The sequence below is a fragment of the Amphiprion ocellaris genome, chromosome 1, assembly GCF_022539595.1.
Source record: "Amphiprion ocellaris isolate individual 3 ecotype Okinawa chromosome 1, ASM2253959v1, whole genome shotgun sequence".
Lineage (NCBI taxonomy): Eukaryota > Metazoa > Chordata > Actinopteri > Pomacentridae > Amphiprion > Amphiprion ocellaris.
In genome coordinates, this window is record NC_072766.1 from 31,609,654 (window position 1) to 31,623,421 (window position 13,768).

Here is a 13,768-nt window from a genome sequence, read left to right on the forward strand (position 1 = left end):
TTCAAGAAGAATCAATCAACAATTCTTTTTGAGGAGGCTTAGATCCTTTTATTTTAACAACAAACGTCTCCTTGTTTTTGTCAGGAAATGTTAGCCAGTTTCCTCTTTTATGCTACTCTCTGCTGGAGGGAAAACCACCACTGTAGATGATAAAAGCATGATCAATAAGGTGATTAGGAGGGCTGGCTCACTCATTGGCCTTAATCCAGACACACTTGAGATTACGATCGAAAAGACAAGTATGGCTTAAAGGTGGTTTTGTATTTTGGAAGTCCTCCGTTACACAATGTTTTTAAAAGACTTAAAATTTGGACTCATGGCTAGTTATGCTTCAGTGTTCTACTGAACAACTCAGAAGGTATTTGGTTTTTTTAATGAACGCTTTTAGATATGGTAGATCATTTGCACCATTCAGCTTTTAATTATGTATCAAATGACTTATTTATTTAGTTTTTATGTACTAGAAATGTCATGTCTGTTTATTTGTTGTTTATATGAGTTGAAATGGTGGCAGATGAGTCTCTCCACTGGTAGTTCATAGAATTGTCTAATCTAATTTTCTAGGTATAGTTGGAGTAAAGTCTGTTTTTTCTGTATTACCCTCTGGTCTTTAGGTTGCTGGGCGCCTGCATGTGGAGGTTGTGAGGGTTGGAGGGGGCTTAGACGACAGCATGGCTGGAGGAGATGAATCTGACAACAACCAAGACAATGAAGTTCAGGATCGCAAACTGGTTTGCATGGTGAGCTGTTATTAGACCTGGTTTAGTGGTTTGAAATCATTCTTGGTACTTTGTGTTAAACTTCAAGGAATATTAAGTATATTTAGTTTTCTTTATTAAAAAGAAGCTGATGTGGGCGCCCGAATAGCTCAACGGGTTAAGCAGGCGGCCCATGTACAGGGGCTTGCCTGATGCAGTGGCCCGGGTTCGATTCCTGCTCGTGGCCCTTTGCTGCATGTCTTCCCCGACTCTTCTCCCTCCTTTCCTGTCCGTCTCCACTGCACCTATCTAATAAAGCTGTAAAAAGGCCAAAAAAATAAGCTGATGTTTCATTTTAATTTGATAGAATTGAAATTGAGAAAAAAAAATATATATGTATGTATGCATGTATATATATATATATGTATGTATATATGTATGTATACATATATATGTGTATATATGCGTATATGTATATGTATATATATGTGTGTGTGTCAATACATATGAATGTTTGAATGTCTTTTCACTCATGTATCTTCTGCAGATTAAGATCCTGCAAGCCACTGGTCTTCCTCAGTATCTGTCCAACTTCGTCTTCTGTCAGTATTCATTCTGGGACCAGCCTGAGCCCATCATTGTAGCCCCTGAAGTTGACACATCATCCTCGTCACCCAGTACCAAGGACCCGCATTGCATGGTGGTGTTTGACAGCTGCAAGGTGAACAGGGTGGTGTGGATAAGAATCTTAAAAGCCTTGTAACAACAAACCTAAAAGCCTTCACAAGCTGCATTTGGGTTAGCAGTAGTAGGGGAGGGGTCACGTATATGTTGTTGGTATGACACTGGTCTCTTTGCATATTGCAGGAAATGGCGGTGTCAGTAACTGAGGATTTCATTGAGTACCTCACAGAAGGGGCAGTTGCCATTGAGGTGTATGGACACAGACAGGCTGATGCAGGAAGAAACCCTGCCCTGTGGGACCTCAGCATCATCCAGGCCAAGACACGCACATTACGAGATAGGTAGACACAACTGCAGTCACCTTTCACTCTTATTCAGCAAGATGCTTAGTTCCTGTTTTAGAAAACAGAGTTTGAATGCAGAATTTACACCTGAACTCTGAGTTGACCAACTCTAAATTTTCACTATACCTGCTTTCTGAAATGGGCCCCAGGTGTGCGAATAATGCCTGTTTTTACAGGTGGAGTGAGGTAACACGTCGCCTGGAGCTATGGATTCAAATCTTGGAAATAAATGAGAACGGAGACTTTGTCCCAGTGGAAGTGGTCCCAGCCAGAGACGTGCGGACTGGGGGAATCTTCCAGCTTCGGCAGGTAAGGATAAGCCCCATCATAACCGCAGCCAACCTGTTTGCAGGAGGAGGAATTAGCAAACTTCAGCTGAAAAGCTAGCTTCCAAATATTCTGACTAGTGTCTTGTCTTCCTACCTTCGGTGTCCTGCCTCACCTTCCCTTCCGTCTTCATCTCCAGGGTCAGTCGAGGCGAATCCAGGTAGATGTGCGTTCAGTTCAGGACTCGGGCACAATGCCTCTGATAGCAGAGATTGTGCTTGCAGTATCAGTGGGTTGTGTAGAGATCAGAAACACTACACCAAACCAGGAAGGAGACGAGATGGACAGTTACCAGGTAAACCAGTTTAATACACCTCTGTCTACAGTCTCTTCACCCCATATCTTAAACATCTGAAATTAATATAGAGCTAAAGTGAACCAGATAATACAATATTTAACTGAGTGGTTTATTTTACAGGAAAGAGATCTGGAACGTTTGCGGCGGCAGTGGTTAGCTACTCTCACCGAGAGACAGGAATACCTCGACCAGCACTTGCAGAGCTTGGTTATCAAAGCAGGTACTTTCTGTTCCTCAGAGTTATATTGGTATACAGTTTGTCAATGTCTTCATAATCAGGCCAGTTAAAAGGCCAAGTAAATTTTTGTGCTTTACAGTGTAAGAGGTGCTTTAAGTTTGAGTGTTGTGTACAGAAAAGACAGAGGATGACACGGAGAGGGAGGCCCAGCTGCTTGAGTGGCGCTTGACTCTGACAGAAGAAAGAAACGCGGTCATGGTGCCCTCTGCTGGCAGCGGCATTCCAGGAGCACCCGCTGAATGGTAAACACATTGCAAGATGTGTGTCTCTGATTTCATTTGTTAAATATTTCATTGTGATTTCCAGACTTTACCACTTGGAGGCACAAAGATGCAGACAAACATCTAAGGATGTGTTGATAACCTTGTGTGTTTGTTCACAGGGTTCCTTTACCAGGCATGGAGACCCACACTCCTGTCCTCTTTCTGAACCTCAAACGTACGGAAGTTCTTTGCTCAGTACGATATGCTTACTAACATGTTTTGTACTCAGGGGTACATTTTCAGTATTTTTGTGTTGTTTCCCCAGCTGATGACCTCAGCTCCCAAGACCAGTTTGAGGTACCTGAGGCTGGAGGTTGGGATGCCACCTTGAGTGGGGAGGATGAGGACGACTTTTTTGACCTCCAAATTGTCAAACACTACGATGGAGAGGTAAAGATCAGCCTACAGCAGACATTTATTGAGGCAGTGTTGGAACACACTAAGAAAACATTTCCTTATAACTAGCCTAGTATTAACTGAGATTGTTGACTTATAGGTGAAAGCAGAAGCATCGTGGGACTCTACTGTCCATGACTGTCCTCAGCTCAGTCGTGGGGGAGCGTGGCCGGAGCAGCGCGTCTATCTGACCGTTCGAGTGGTGATTCAGCTCAGCCACCCTGCTGACATGCAACTAGTGCTGAGAAAGAGGATCTGTGTCAATGTTAACCCGGGCCGCCAGGGTTTTGCCCACAACTTTCTTAAAAGGATGTCAACCCGCAGCACTATACCTGGCTGTGGGGTCACATTTGAGGTGGTCTCCAACATCCCTGGGGTAAGGCAGGGGTAAAAAATACCTGGCGTATAGAGTCCTGATTAGTAGGGTGGATTATTAAAGACAAATCTTCATAATGCTTTTTCTTTGTAGGACACTCCTGGTTCAGAGGACAGGGAGTTGTTGGCCCGACTTGCTGCCAGCGCACACAAAGGCCAGTCAGGTGATGACGAGGCTGCCATTGAGAAATACCTCCGCAGTGTCCTGAGTCTGGAGAACATCCTGACTCTGGATAGACTCAGACAGGTAGATGAACACACTCAAAGAACTGTACATAATCTTCAGAAGACAGAAATATGATCCACTGATCAATAAGCAGGCCTGCAGTCACACACAGCATTTTTTTAATCAGATAAAAATGTGCTGTGTGTGTTTTAGGAGGTGGCAGTGAAGGAGCAGCTGACTAGCAGAGGAAGGAGTAATAGACGGAGCATAAGCTCTCCATCTGTCCACAGGGTAAAATAGAAATACACTATTATGTCAAAGCATGAGATGATTCCCCATAACATTGCAATATGACAGGATTCTCTCAATATGCTTTCTGTCCATCCCATTCCTCAGCTGTCTGGAAGTAGACAAGACCTGTCCACGACCTCCCTGCTGGATGAGAAGGTTGTACATTTCAACAACAGAATTTTATGTTTAACTGTGGATCCACTTGAAATGTGTCGCACCAATCTGTTCATATGTAGCAGTGACTGATTTGGTCGAACATGTTGACTCAGATGGTTTAATAATTGCCCCGTCATCTCCTCCTTTGTCTGCTTCTTAGGGTCGATGGGAAAGTCAGCAGGATATCTTTATGCCCTCTCAGTTTCACCGGACCCTCCCCCGCCCAGCCTCATCCCCTTCCACCTACTCCACCTCCCCCTCTTCATCCCCTACTCCCTTTGCCATGACCTCTCCACAGAACCAGGAACCAGAGCAAGGTAAATGTCCACCTTCAATTCTCCACTGTCTTACTGTCTTACTCATCCTTCTTTTCCTTTCTTCTTTTTCCTACCTGGGTTCAGCCATTTTTACAAAAGCGAGATCTCAGCAGTCCTTCATTTTCAGACATTCTCTTCCCTGCCTTACATCCTCCACCCTCCCATCTTGTCTCCTCTAGAATGATGTTCCTAAACACCACATTTTACCACACCATCTTGTTTCATTGTTGACATTAAATGCTGGGTCTACAGTCTCTTCCTGTCTGTCCCTGCAGGAGCATTGCTTGTGTAATATCTCTATCTGTCCACTCTTTTGCAAGTTATTGCCATTCATTTTGCTTTGCTTTTTGCCTCTCTGCACTCTTCTCATCATGACCAAAGCTTTTTAATGTCTGCTCTGATGAATCTGAATATTTCACTGCCAGCTAGCTGATTCATAGTGATTTCTTTTCCATGTCAGTCAGGATAGATGTAATTGTGACATTCTTCAGATTAATTCTGTTTTGACAATGAACAGAATTAATAATTTTTTACTAATTTCTACTACAGAATCCAGTGTGAATGTTTTTTAAATCATATCGTAATTGATACACCAACCATCTCTGTGTCAGTGTGTTTTATGAACAGCTTCTTCTGTCAGTCTATCACTGTGTTGTGGGGGTTTTGCCATTTTCTGGACACGCTTTCAAATCCTTGTCTTAATCTGTCACACTTCCTCTACCTCCTGGACCTCCTCTTGTTTCCTTGCTTCCTTCCTTTCTTCTGCCTCCTCCTTCTCTTTCATCTCTCTCGTTTCGCCTCCCTCCCTCCCTCCCTCCCCTCCCCAGGTCGTTCAGGACTTGCTGCCTCTTATCTTTCAGTTAAAGCGCTGGTTCCTCAGATGCCCAAACTGCTCAAGTCTCTGTTTCCAGTGCGAGATGACAAGAAGGAGCTGAGACCTTCACCACACAACCAGCAGGTCAGCAGAAGTGGACTAATCAAGTACAATGCAATTCTTTGTTTCATCCAGGGGAAGACATTGACTATAGGCACTTGGACCTAATTTATTTCAGAGGCATAAATGTCAAAATTATATTTGTGTATATATGTGTGTGTGTGTGTGTGTGTGTGTGTGTGTGTGTGTGTGTGTGTGTGTGTGTGTGTGTGTGTGTGTGTGTGTGTGTGTGTGTGTGTGTATATATATAAATAAAAAAAAAACATTTTATATTATACAAAAATAGTAGTTTTATCTGATGGAATCACTGAAACACATGAGGCTTTGTTGCAAAAAAAACCCCAAAAAACTATGGATATTGATTTTTTTTCATTGATTTGTTACAGTTCCTCTGGAAATATTACAAAATTTGCTTGGTCAAAAATATACATACAGCAACTAAAATTATCAGCTTTGTTGATGTAGAAAGCTGTGTTAATCAAATGTTCTTATTCATATGGCCTCTTAAGTCTGCATGAGTCAGAATGAATGACTATAGCTGTTGGCTTCTCTGAGCCATTCTGAGTCATTTCAAAGCGGTACGGATCCCAAAATCGTCTGAGTATAAAACACATTGCGCAGTTGTATCACAGCCACGATCAGAAAAAAAACACAAACTATCACCTGCTGCTGAGAAACAATTGGTCAGGATGGTCAAGAGTCAATGACCAAAAGCAGTAATTAGAAACTGCTGGAATACCGGCATCAGTGTCCACAGTCAAGTGTGTTTTACATCACCATGAGCTGACAGGCTGCCACGTAAGAAGGAAATTGTTCTTCTAGAAGCAGCATCTTTAAACTCGACTGAAGTTTGCTGCTGATCACATGGATAAAGAAAAGACCTTCTGGAGGAAATTTCTGTGGTCAGATAAAATAAAAATTGAAGTATTTGACCACAGTGACCAGAAATAGACAGAAAGAAAGAAGGTGAGGAAAACAAAACCTACCGCCAAGCATGGTGGTGGTAATATTATACATTGGAACTGTTTTGCTACCAGTGAAACTGGTGCTTTACATGAAGTAAATTGAATAATGGAGAAAGAGGATTATACCTCAACATTATTCAGGTCAACCTAAAATCTTCAACCAGAAGGTTGGATCTTGGTCACAGTCAGGGGTGTTCCAACAAGACAATGACCCAAAACACACGACAAAAGTGGTATAGAAATGACTAAATCGGGCTAGAAATAAGGTTTTAGACTGGGGTCTTCTGAGTCCTGACTTAGACCCCATCAAGAACTTGTGCTGAAGAAATAAGTCTGTCAGACAGCCAACAAATTTAATTGAACTGCATCAATTATGAGAAGAGGAGTGGTCAAAGATACAACAACAACAAGAAGCTTGTGGACAGCTACCAAAAGCACCTTGTTGAGGTGGAAAAGACCAAGGGACATTTAACAAAATTTTAGCATTGCTGTATGTATATTTTTGACCTACTGTATGTGACAACCCCACCCAGTATACTGTTTGGGCACATTGGTTGTCAACATATTATGGATTATTTCCTCAGCTCCCTAAACTGCTGGAGACTGAGTGGGTGATCCTACCTGCTTGGTGCTTTGGCCCAGTGCTCCCAGGCTACAAAATGACCAACCCCTTAGCTCTGTCGCAGTCTCTCTCCACCCTTGCTTGCTACACCAGACAACATCTCTCATCACATCCGTGCATCCACAGCTACACCACTGATACCACTGACTCACACACCTCACCTCATTATTCTTAGTATTATTTAATAAAACAACACTTTGGCTGGCAATACGTCTCCCATTTTTTGCCATAGCCTATTTGAAGGGTTATGACACCCAGCAGTCATATTTCCAGAAGACTTATAAGTCTGTGATACAACCAAAGTGGATGATTGATTTTTGTGACAAAGATGCACGTGTTCCAATCATTAAATTATAGAAAATTACGTTCTAGGAATCATTGGTCTCAAGAAGTTTATGTAAATTCATGACTGTATATAATGTGTCTAAAATTATGCTAGACTCATTCCACCTGTAAATTTCCAGTGAAGAAAGTGTATGTGTGTGCATACATGTGCTCTTTTTTTCTTGTCATGACATTTTTTGTTACTCAGCAGCATGTGCCTCGCATCGTGACATCATCAGGAGGGGACGACAGCCGAGTCAAGTCTGAGACGGTGAGCTTTTGCCTCGGTCTCCTTCTCCATACTTGCTGACCTCTCGTTATTGCTTCTCTTGTTTGTTCAGTAACTTTGATTTTATTGTGGGCTTACAGGCAATACAAAATCTTTTTGATATACTTGCTCATATGCACATTGTGAACATTGCTTACATTACTTCCTCCTGTCCATACACCCGCATTTTAGTCATGCACTTCCATAAGGTTACAAGAGTCAGAATGGTCAAAAACGGGTCAATCATCCAAAACTTAACAATATAATATTCTAGCATTGCAAGTCAGCAATGTCTTTCATCATTTTTCCAACTAATAACAAGTAAATTAAACCTTATGTAAGTGATAGATGATACTGTTAAGTTACAGTTGTTTTAGTACCAAATTTCCATATTTGTTTTATCGTTTAGTTAACAAACAAACTCGGATAGCTTCAGCTTAACTTAAGAATTAACTTTTTATAACAAAATGGAGATGAGAATTTATTTCCTATCACTTACAGTGCAGTACAAAGAGATCTCTTTGTGGGCAGTATAGAAAGGAGTAACACTTAAACTAGCCAAGAACTTTTAATGCATGTATGGTCAGAATATGTCAGAATTGTTTCATGATGGATTAATTTTTTATTTTTTTTTAATTCATTTGTAATTTTGGTTCCACATTGGTTCTTGATTTGGTTCCACTTGAAGTTTCGATGTGTTTAGCAGTATGCGTAGTTTAAGATCTTCTAGTTTGTTCACTCAGCAGCCCATGTAGTGACTGCCTTATTTGTGCAGCCAACCAATGTGTGGCTGCCAGTGTTGACAGAAAAGTTTAGTAGGTGCTGCAAATGGTCCTCCAAAAACCATATAACTGACACCAGAGTCTGTCCTATTAGACAAACTGGGACTGCAACATTTTCTGAGAGATTGATTCTTATTGTTGATTGTTGTTTTGTTGTTTTGCCTTGTCTGCATGCTCTCGTCTGTCCTTCTGTTCCTGCGGTATCCACGGTGTCCTGTAGACTGCTATTCTACGGCCCCCAACCAAAGACAGACGAGCAGAGTTCCCAGAGGTCCCGCCTCTTCCTGTGCATGACCCGCATGACACCACCCCCCTCAGCCCCCTCAGCCAGTCATCAAGCGGCTACTTCTCCACTAGTGTTTCTACAGTTACCCTGTCTGACGTTCTCCAACCCTCCTCCTCGTCTTCCTCCCTCATGGCTGCTGAGACTACGTTACTCACAAATCCCCAGCAGCAGGGTGCTGACAGGAACGATATTGTGACCTCTCCTTCTCAGTGTGGCCCCAAGATGGCCGTCATGGCTCCGCCTGTTTCCCACAGCTCAGCCAATCACAACAACATCACAGCGGAAATCTCCTCCGAACAGAAGCAGGTAAACTCAGGAGGAGGAGGAGGTGAAAGCTTTGAGAGGCTGGAGATCTTGGTGGATGATGAAGAGCATAGTCATGACGACGTACTCCCTGATTGGCTGACAGAGGGGGCGTATGTTACAGTAGGAAGCAATAAGGCGGGGACTGTGCGCTACGTGGGAATGACGCAGTTTGCTGAAGGAGTGTGGGTGGGGGTGGAGCTGGACACTCCTGTAGGTAGGTGTACAACTACAAGGGTCAGTGCATCCAAATGATACAAATATATGAGAAACCTCTTCAGATTTTGGCATTGTCCTTTTTGCAGTACTGTACTAATGCCTTTGATTAGTGGAACTGACTTCACCGTTATGTTCAATGGCTTCTGATGGATGGTGATGACCTTCAGTGTTTTCTCTTTGTAGGTAAGAATGACGGCTCAGTTGGAGGTCAACGGTATTTCCACTGTAAACCAGGTTATGGGGTGCTGGTCCGCCCAGATCGGCTGTCCTGTCGGGATCGGTCCAGTCGGCAGACAGGAAACTTTGCCCCTCCCGCCCACGTCCCCATCCTGAGAGGAGAAGCTATTGTTGCACGTCGGGGGGAGAACCGTAAGTCTTGGAGCAGCTGAGACAAAAATTTAGGAGCTGGATGGGAGAGATGAACTCCCCACAGTCCTCCTCCTCCTCTCTTCCTCTCCACCCAGCTATGCAAGAGGCTCACACATCAGAACTGACCTACTGCCTAACCTCCTATAGTTGGAAACTACACTCACTATGTTCATTCACAGGAAATGGATGGACATAGAATAAAGACAGTGAAGAGACCCATCAGAACAAATGCAAGTAAGTTGATGAAAGACTGTGCAGAGTATGTAGAAGTCCGTGGAAGGACTGTTTATCATGTGGGAAGATGATGTAAAGTAAAAATAGCGGTCAGTGGGAAGACTGCTGAGAGTGAATGGAGGGACTTATTTGGACCTGGGAAGTGAATAGACTCTGCCGGCTGGATGATTTGCCTCAGAGGTGCTTTCTGAAATGATATACAGGGATGCAAACTGTCACTGTTTTGAGGTCAGAGCCTATCATTTGTTTGGGAGAAGAAAAAAAACCACCTTTTTTAGAGTGAAAAAAGTCTCTTTTCTAGTCTGATGATGGCTAATGTTTTTTTGTGCCTGATCTTTTTTTTTATTATCTATTTCATTATTGTTTACTTTCATGATTCATTCTTGATATCCCTCATATCTAAAGGGGAAAATCAAAATGAGGTCAAACAGATTTATAGCCACAATCTGAGAAGCTTAAATCAATATGGAAAAGGTTGAATAGTTTATTATTTAATTTATTTTATCTTTATTTTATCTCTATGTATTTTATTTTTTTTACTCTATCACTCTCCCTCCATGTCGTTCTGAGCTAAATGATTTCTGTTCTTTGTAAATGAGGAAATAGATCCACTTAAATTGTAAACACTTTTTATTTTAAATTGGTGTTGAAGTGATATAAACTTCAAACCATGTTAGTCATTCTGTGACAGAATGCTTTTTCACATGGAATGTGTTTGCATCCCTGCATATTATGTCTTTACTTTGTATCCCTGAGACTCCATATCCCAGAATTCACCCCTACGGCTGCCACTCCCCTGAACTCTCCACATCCAGTGTGCAGACGCACCCCTTGACTCACTGAGACTCATCTCTCCCTCCTGGACTCTTTCTTTTGATGATAGATCCTCCCAGAATGTGCCTTCACCATGGCTTGGTTTGCATTGGGTTTTCTGGATATTTAATTTCTGTTAGCTGTGTTTATGTTGAAAAGAATGCCTTGTGCTAAGTGTGAGGTGATCTCAGGGACTGCAGAGGGGAAAGGACAAGGTGGGGTGTGCGTGTCTGTGTGTGTGTTTCTAATTGTTGTACAGTGTTGCACAAGTAAGTTCGTATTGTTGTCGTGCTTGGTGTTAAAGATGAGCTGTGTAGAACCGAAAGAGTCGTGTCTTCATCAGACAAAGCCACTATGGGAGCGAGCTGCTTGTACTGGGAGGCTTTAAAAGTCAATTTTGCACTGGAGACGTTGGATTAAAAGATTCTGTATGTGAACAGAATGTGTCTGTGGTTATGATGCAGCAAGACAGAGGGCTGTTCTTCAAAGGAGCGGAGGTAATGCAAAGATATTTGATGACTTCTGTTCTTGTAAACAAAGTCCCTGGTCATCCTCTGCAAGTCAGTGATGACATTTGGACACCCAGAGGTGCTGTTTTAGAAGTGTGTTGGTGGCAATGGGCACGGGTATGTATTAAGGAAAAGAAAGTGACTTGGTGTGGGATATTTCAAGCTTGAGAAGAGAAATAATTTGCTTCTATGCATTTGATCTTTTAAAAAAGTTTTGGTCTTTGTTTCTGGGAGAATAAGATCCAAGTACACTTTGGGAAAGTATTAAACCCAGCCTCACTTCTGACTGACACATTCCTGACATATCTGCTGAAGAAAATACTAGATTATGTGGCAGATATTGGGATAGTTTTAATTGTTTTTTTTTGTTTTTTTTGAAAACATTCCACACAAACTAAAGTTTTTACTGACCTTATCCCTTTGCATTCATTTATGGAAATTCATTGCCACACACAGCAGCACTGTTTGCTTTAATGTAGACGGCCTACACATGTGTCTGCAGTACTTTTCCATAAGGGTCATTACATATCATTTCATCAAGTGGTCCCCACCTGACCCCCTCAGATTTTTCTACATTTTTACATACTTATAGAACATTATATATGATGGAAAAATCCAAAATTTCAAGGCTTAATTGTAAAGAGTTCCAAAGTTATGACCATTTGAAGTAGGTAGGGGGTACCCTAAAATTGAATACTATTAATAAGACTTGAAATTTTCTGCTATTTTCAGGCTTCTATAACTTCTGAACAAAAAGAGCTAGAGGTCTGAAATTTTCAGGATCATTTCATAAGAATCCATAGTCCTAAGAAATGTGAAAATATTTACTTAAAAATTATAATTGCATGTTACAAAGAATAACAAAGTTGAGATTTTATCCATAGCGAACTTCTAAAATGCTACTTTTGGCCACCTGTTACACAAAAACTAATCATCCTATTCATTAGAAATTTTATGTGCTGTATCTTGGCTACCTAGGGAATGGATGTCTGTAAAATAAAGGTCCTATGTTATATTATGTATGATATATGAACAGCTAAAAATCAAAAATATCTGTCCGACCTTTGGATTCAAAGGTCAATATCTGAAAGTACAGGAATTGCCCTAAACTTTGACACCAAGCACAACTTGCTTCTATAAATCCTTCTATGTTAAATGTTCAAATTAAATATGCATGTTTTCACCCCATATTTTAGCCATATATAACAGAAAACTTAGGGATTTTCAAGTGTTTAAATGTATGTATTGCAGAGTAAAGAAGATATATAATGAACAGGATGATTAGTTTTTGTGTAACAGGTGGCCAAAAGTAGCATTTTAGAAGTTCGCGATGGATAAAATCTCAACTTTGTCATTCTCTGTAACATGCAATTATAAATTTTAAGTAAATATTTTCACATTTCTTAGGACTATGGATTCCTATGAAATGATCCTGAAAATTTCAGACCTCTAGCTCTTTTTGTTCAGAAGTTATAGAAGCCTGAAAATAGCAGAAAATTTCAAGTCTTAATTTTGGTCGCAATTTTAGGGTACCCCCTACCTACTTCACATGGTCATAACTTTGGAACTCTTGACAATTAAGCCTTGAAATTTTGGATTTTTCCATCATGTATAATGTTTTATACGTATGTAAAAATTTAGAAAAATCTGAGCGGGTCAAGTGGGAAATTTTCTTAAAAGCTGTTGACTTCATATGGAATGACCCATACGCTACAGGACCATTTCACCTATGTCACAGATGAAGCTCAGTTTATTACTCATACTGTGATAACTACTGTGGCTCAGGAAGGGCCTTATAGGTCTGAGAAATATCCCTGTCACCACGGCTCTATCACCATTTATGAGGTTTCATTGTGGGAGATGTAGTTTTAACAGTTTTGGAGTACGACTCATTGTAGAAACCAAAAGTTTCTTGGCTTCTGCTGTTTTGATTTTGACAGTTCTTCTTGGAATTGCTACACTAAATATCTGGATTTACCTAATGTTAAGATAAATGTCAGTCTGAGTGTCGGAGTGTTGCTGTCTCACTAAGTGAGCATGACGAGATGATTTAAAGATGGAAAATGAATACTTCATCTTTACTTGGGACACTTTACAATGTAATCTTATTTACAACAGAAACTCTCAATGTATTTCCTGTTGAGAACAAACCTGATAGTTGACATGTTCCTGATGTCTGCTGATGGAGGTTTTGCTGTCTGTAGCTGTTTCTATGGTGACATTCAGTTTGTCCATGTATACTAAGGAATCTCTGATGTAACGATGCTTGTAAATGCATCATGTGGCGTACTGTGGGCTGTTAACACCGGCAGTATGACCAAACACTATCATCTTCATGAGTACATGCTTTTCTTCATTTTATCATGTGTCTCCTTAATTTGAGAGGCGTGACTTTACTATTTATATTTAAATGCTTGTACACATGCCTTTATCGCATGAAAATTGATAAAGCCTTTTTATTTTAATAAATATTGCACAAATGATTTCATGGAAATTGCTGCTATTAGCATTGTAAATTTAACTGTAAATGGATCAATTGATTGAATCTAACGCTCTATATCTCTTACTGTGCATTCGATTGAATTTT

General features: G+C 41.0%; 1 protein-coding gene across 8 annotated transcripts in view; it reads left to right on the forward strand.

Annotated features, from left to right (window-relative positions):
• kif13ba (kinesin family member 13Ba) overlaps positions 1-11,008 on the forward strand; it is a 45,641-nt gene extending 34,633 nt beyond the window's left edge. For 3 of the 8 annotated variants that reach the window (XM_035958263.2, XM_055011388.1, XM_035958262.2), the window contains exons 22-39: positions 615-740; positions 1,246-1,419; positions 1,566-1,723; positions 1,903-2,035; positions 2,193-2,348; positions 2,472-2,571; positions 2,705-2,831; positions 2,972-3,027; positions 3,118-3,242; positions 3,349-3,624; positions 3,718-3,870; positions 4,003-4,080; positions 4,186-4,236; positions 4,397-4,553; positions 5,381-5,511; positions 7,607-7,669; positions 8,669-9,254; positions 9,440-11,008. In XM_035958263.2, the coding sequence (XP_035814156.2) occupies positions 615-740; positions 1,246-1,419; positions 1,566-1,723; positions 1,903-2,035; positions 2,193-2,348; positions 2,472-2,571; positions 2,705-2,831; positions 2,972-3,027; positions 3,118-3,242; positions 3,349-3,624; positions 3,718-3,870; positions 4,003-4,080; positions 4,186-4,236; positions 4,397-4,553; positions 5,381-5,511; positions 7,607-7,669; positions 8,669-9,254; positions 9,440-9,645 (2,856 nt within the window). In that variant the 3' untranslated portion in view covers positions 9,646-11,008. The remainder of the gene's footprint in view (positions 1-614; positions 741-1,245; positions 1,420-1,565; positions 1,724-1,902; positions 2,036-2,192; positions 2,349-2,471; positions 2,572-2,704; positions 2,832-2,971; positions 3,028-3,117; positions 3,243-3,348; positions 3,625-3,717; positions 3,871-4,002; positions 4,081-4,185; positions 4,237-4,396; positions 4,554-5,380; positions 5,512-7,606; positions 7,670-8,668; positions 9,255-9,439) is intronic. The other 5 variants (XM_035958265.2, XM_023292480.3, XM_035958266.2 and 2 more) reach the window with 5 other exon arrangements.
• The last annotated feature ends 2,760 nt before the right edge of the window (positions 11,009-13,768 follow it).